At 29.2% G+C, this 3,000-nt stretch overlaps 1 protein-coding gene across 4 annotated transcripts in view; it reads left to right on the top strand.

Moving 5' to 3' along the window:
* Positions 1-3,000, top strand: part of LOC106478067 (PAB-dependent poly(A)-specific ribonuclease subunit PAN3-like) — a 66,407-nt gene that overhangs the window by 36,810 nt on the left and 26,597 nt on the right. For 3 of the 4 annotated variants that reach the window (XR_002609805.1, XM_022381521.1, XM_022381518.1), the window contains exon 12: positions 1,211-1,298. Coding sequence is in view for 3 of the 4 variants with exons in the window: in XM_022381521.1 (XP_022237229.1) it covers positions 1,211-1,298 (88 nt within the window). In the remaining variant the exon portion in view is untranslated. The remainder of the gene's footprint in view (positions 1-1,210; positions 1,299-3,000) is intronic. The other variant, XM_022381524.1, reaches the window with a different exon arrangement.

Genomic DNA, 3,000 nt, shown 5'->3' with positions numbered 1-3,000 from the left:
CTTTACTTTTTTGAAATATATTTTTTAACGTATTACATATGGAAGAAATTAATAAAGATTTGAATTTTATTAAGTTGAAAGATTATAAAACACTTTTTTAATTGAAAGTTTCTAAAGAATCTTTAACACTATCCGTGACGGCCTATTTTTATTTTCTCAGTGATGGGGGGGTGGCTTTCTGGCCCCTCCTTTTTTTTAATATCTAACATTTTTACATGCTGCTAGTGAGAGAACCTGTTGTTAAAATATTTGAATCCCACCACTGCCTATTACCATTCTACTACATTGTAACTACCTTCCCACTACCTTTCTAATAAGTTGATACTACCTACTAGTGGTGTCTACCTCCTCTTAGTACCTTTCTTTCAGAATACTTTCAATATATTCATTTGCAAAAATAAGTTAGGAGTAATATCATTGATACAAGGATATATGTTAATTTTTGAAAATTTAAATTTTTTTTTATATCTTTCATATCAGGAAAATGGCTTTAGACATTTATAATTTTAAAATAATGGATGCATATGGATGATTTTTATTCTATTTATGAAGAGTCTAATAATTAAATGCATTTTCATTAAAACTATGCCTGAATTGTGCTTGGATATCAACCTTTCTGATCTCCTTCTTTGGTAGGTGTGTATCTTTTACATATTATGTGGTACAACAATATTATTCTCCCTGTCACGTGTGCTGCACGTTGTGTGATGTTATGCTGTGTGTTACACAGTAAATACTTTGCTTGAGATCATTTAGGAAATGTGGTGTACTTGCTTAGAGCCTGAAATTAAATAAAACTTGTGTAAATAGAAGTCCAGGAAATGAGTCCACCACAAATCATTAAGCATTTCATTTAAGAAGTTAGTGACCCAATATTGGGGGAGACTAGTCTGTTGAATTTATTATTTTATACTCTGCCTTTGATACTCTTCTTATGCACAGCTCACATTATCAAAAGCAATAACCATTGGGGCTTTTTCTTGTCCAGTATTAATTTTATACGTGACAGTGTTGCTAACTTCAGTAACAAAGCTTTTAATGTACAATATATTTTGTGTCAGTGCTCATTGGACAATATGATAAACTTTTTCAATTAAACCAAGGGTATTTTTATTTTACACTTACTTTAACAAAGTTGTAAACTATACTTAAAACTAATACAGAAACTTCTAATTTCAAAACAAAAGTGGCCATTATGTTTCTATTATAGGTTGCGACTTAATTGTTGTGGAATTTTTGATGTACTTAGTTATGATGCCAGCCAGGTAAACCCAAAAGATCTCATACATCATTTCCAGGTAAGCAAATTTTATTTGTGTAGTTTTTACTTTTATGTTTTGTAGTTATTTTTTATGCCTCATAGATGTAGCTGTTAACTCATACAATTATATAACAGTGTATGTGTTTATAATAGCAAATATCTTTGAGCTTTGTAGTTGCATTTTTGCCTGCATGTAGGATTTTTTTCATTTTAGTTTCCAAAAAAAGCAGTATTTGGAGGTTTTTTCATTAGTTGCTTACATTTTCATGGACTGTACAATTGGCCCTATATGGTTCAGTTGTAAGCCTGGAACACTGCTTTAAAATATGTTTATAGAATTATGATGAATATATAATATATATTGATTGCTTTGATATAATATAAATCATGAATATAGAATATAAATCAATTGCTTTGATAGAATATAAATATAATTCCATATGTTTAATAACTTTGATACCAGATGTCAGTTATTGTTACGACTATTGCCTAGATACATATTTTAAAGCAGTGTTCTACAGTTTAATGAATATTTTCACTCAGTGCATTGTTGCCTAATGAAGGCTCTGGTAAGAGGGCTGAAAGCTTGCAATAAAAGTATTTTAATGTAGAGAAAAGTCCATTTATAATTCTACACATTACAAAAATAAATTATAAATTTTTTGATACAACATTCTCTATACAAATTACACATTTTTTGATACAACATTTCAAAAAAAAATTATACATTTTTTGATACAGCATTATAAAAACAAATTATACATTTTTTGATGCAACATTACAAAAAAATTTACATTTTTTCATTTCTATAATTGTGATATAGTCTCTATTCATATGAATCAGACTGTGTTTGTGTCCTGGAAGATTTCAAAGCAGCTGATGCCTGTATATATATATATATATATAAAAGACCAATTCAATTTGACAGACAATAGAGCTATTAATAAAATCATAAGTCAAAAGGTCTGAGATTTGTATTTTCATCTTTCTGCAAAGGACTATAATATTATTATATACCCAAACAATGTTGATTAAATTAATCATTATAAACACCTGCTATACAAGTAAAGTTGCTCCTAAGCTTATGCCAAAAATAAATATTTTCATGCAATATGAAGCTCAGACAAAGTTTGTACATAACTTAGCAGAGAGGTCATCGTATTCTATATTTTACTTTTGTCTTGAATGCATTTCAAATTTGGCTATATTATAGTCTGTATATTTTAATTTCTATATTTTGTGTCTATTAGTTAACAGTTTTGACCAATACAAGTGCATCACTTTTATTTGTCAATATATTTAACAAGGAACAGGTTACCACCACACTTGCTCAGTGCACGCTTAAGAGTTTCTGCCATCTGCAACTCAACCTCAGCATCTTGGCATTTGGGGTGAATTTGGCAACACACCTCTATTGAATCATTAAAAAGTTAATTATTGCAATTTACAATATCATTGTCAAATTTATCAAAGCTAGGATTTTACCTCTATAACACTGGAAAATTCTTAATAGGACGTAATGATGTCAAGTGTGAGGTATTAAAGTACATTACCTAATATAAACTTTGCATATCCTGGTATCTTATAAACAGTCTTGTTCATTTGACCTGATGTATTTAAGTGTTTTACACTCACAAAAAAAGAAACCTATCATTCTATAGGTATTTGAAGAACTTGTAGCATTTTGCCACAATTTAATTCTTCGTATTGTTAGCCAACACTGGGCAGCTTGTACATAA

Source organism: Limulus polyphemus, unplaced genomic scaffold, assembly GCF_000517525.1.
Source record: "Limulus polyphemus unplaced genomic scaffold, Limulus_polyphemus-2.1.2 Scaffold8, whole genome shotgun sequence".
NCBI classification, from domain to species: Eukaryota; Metazoa; Arthropoda; class Merostomata; order Xiphosura; family Limulidae; genus Limulus; species Limulus polyphemus.
The sequence above is the reverse complement of the archived record's forward strand: the minus strand, read 5'-3'. Positions and strand labels throughout refer to the sequence as shown.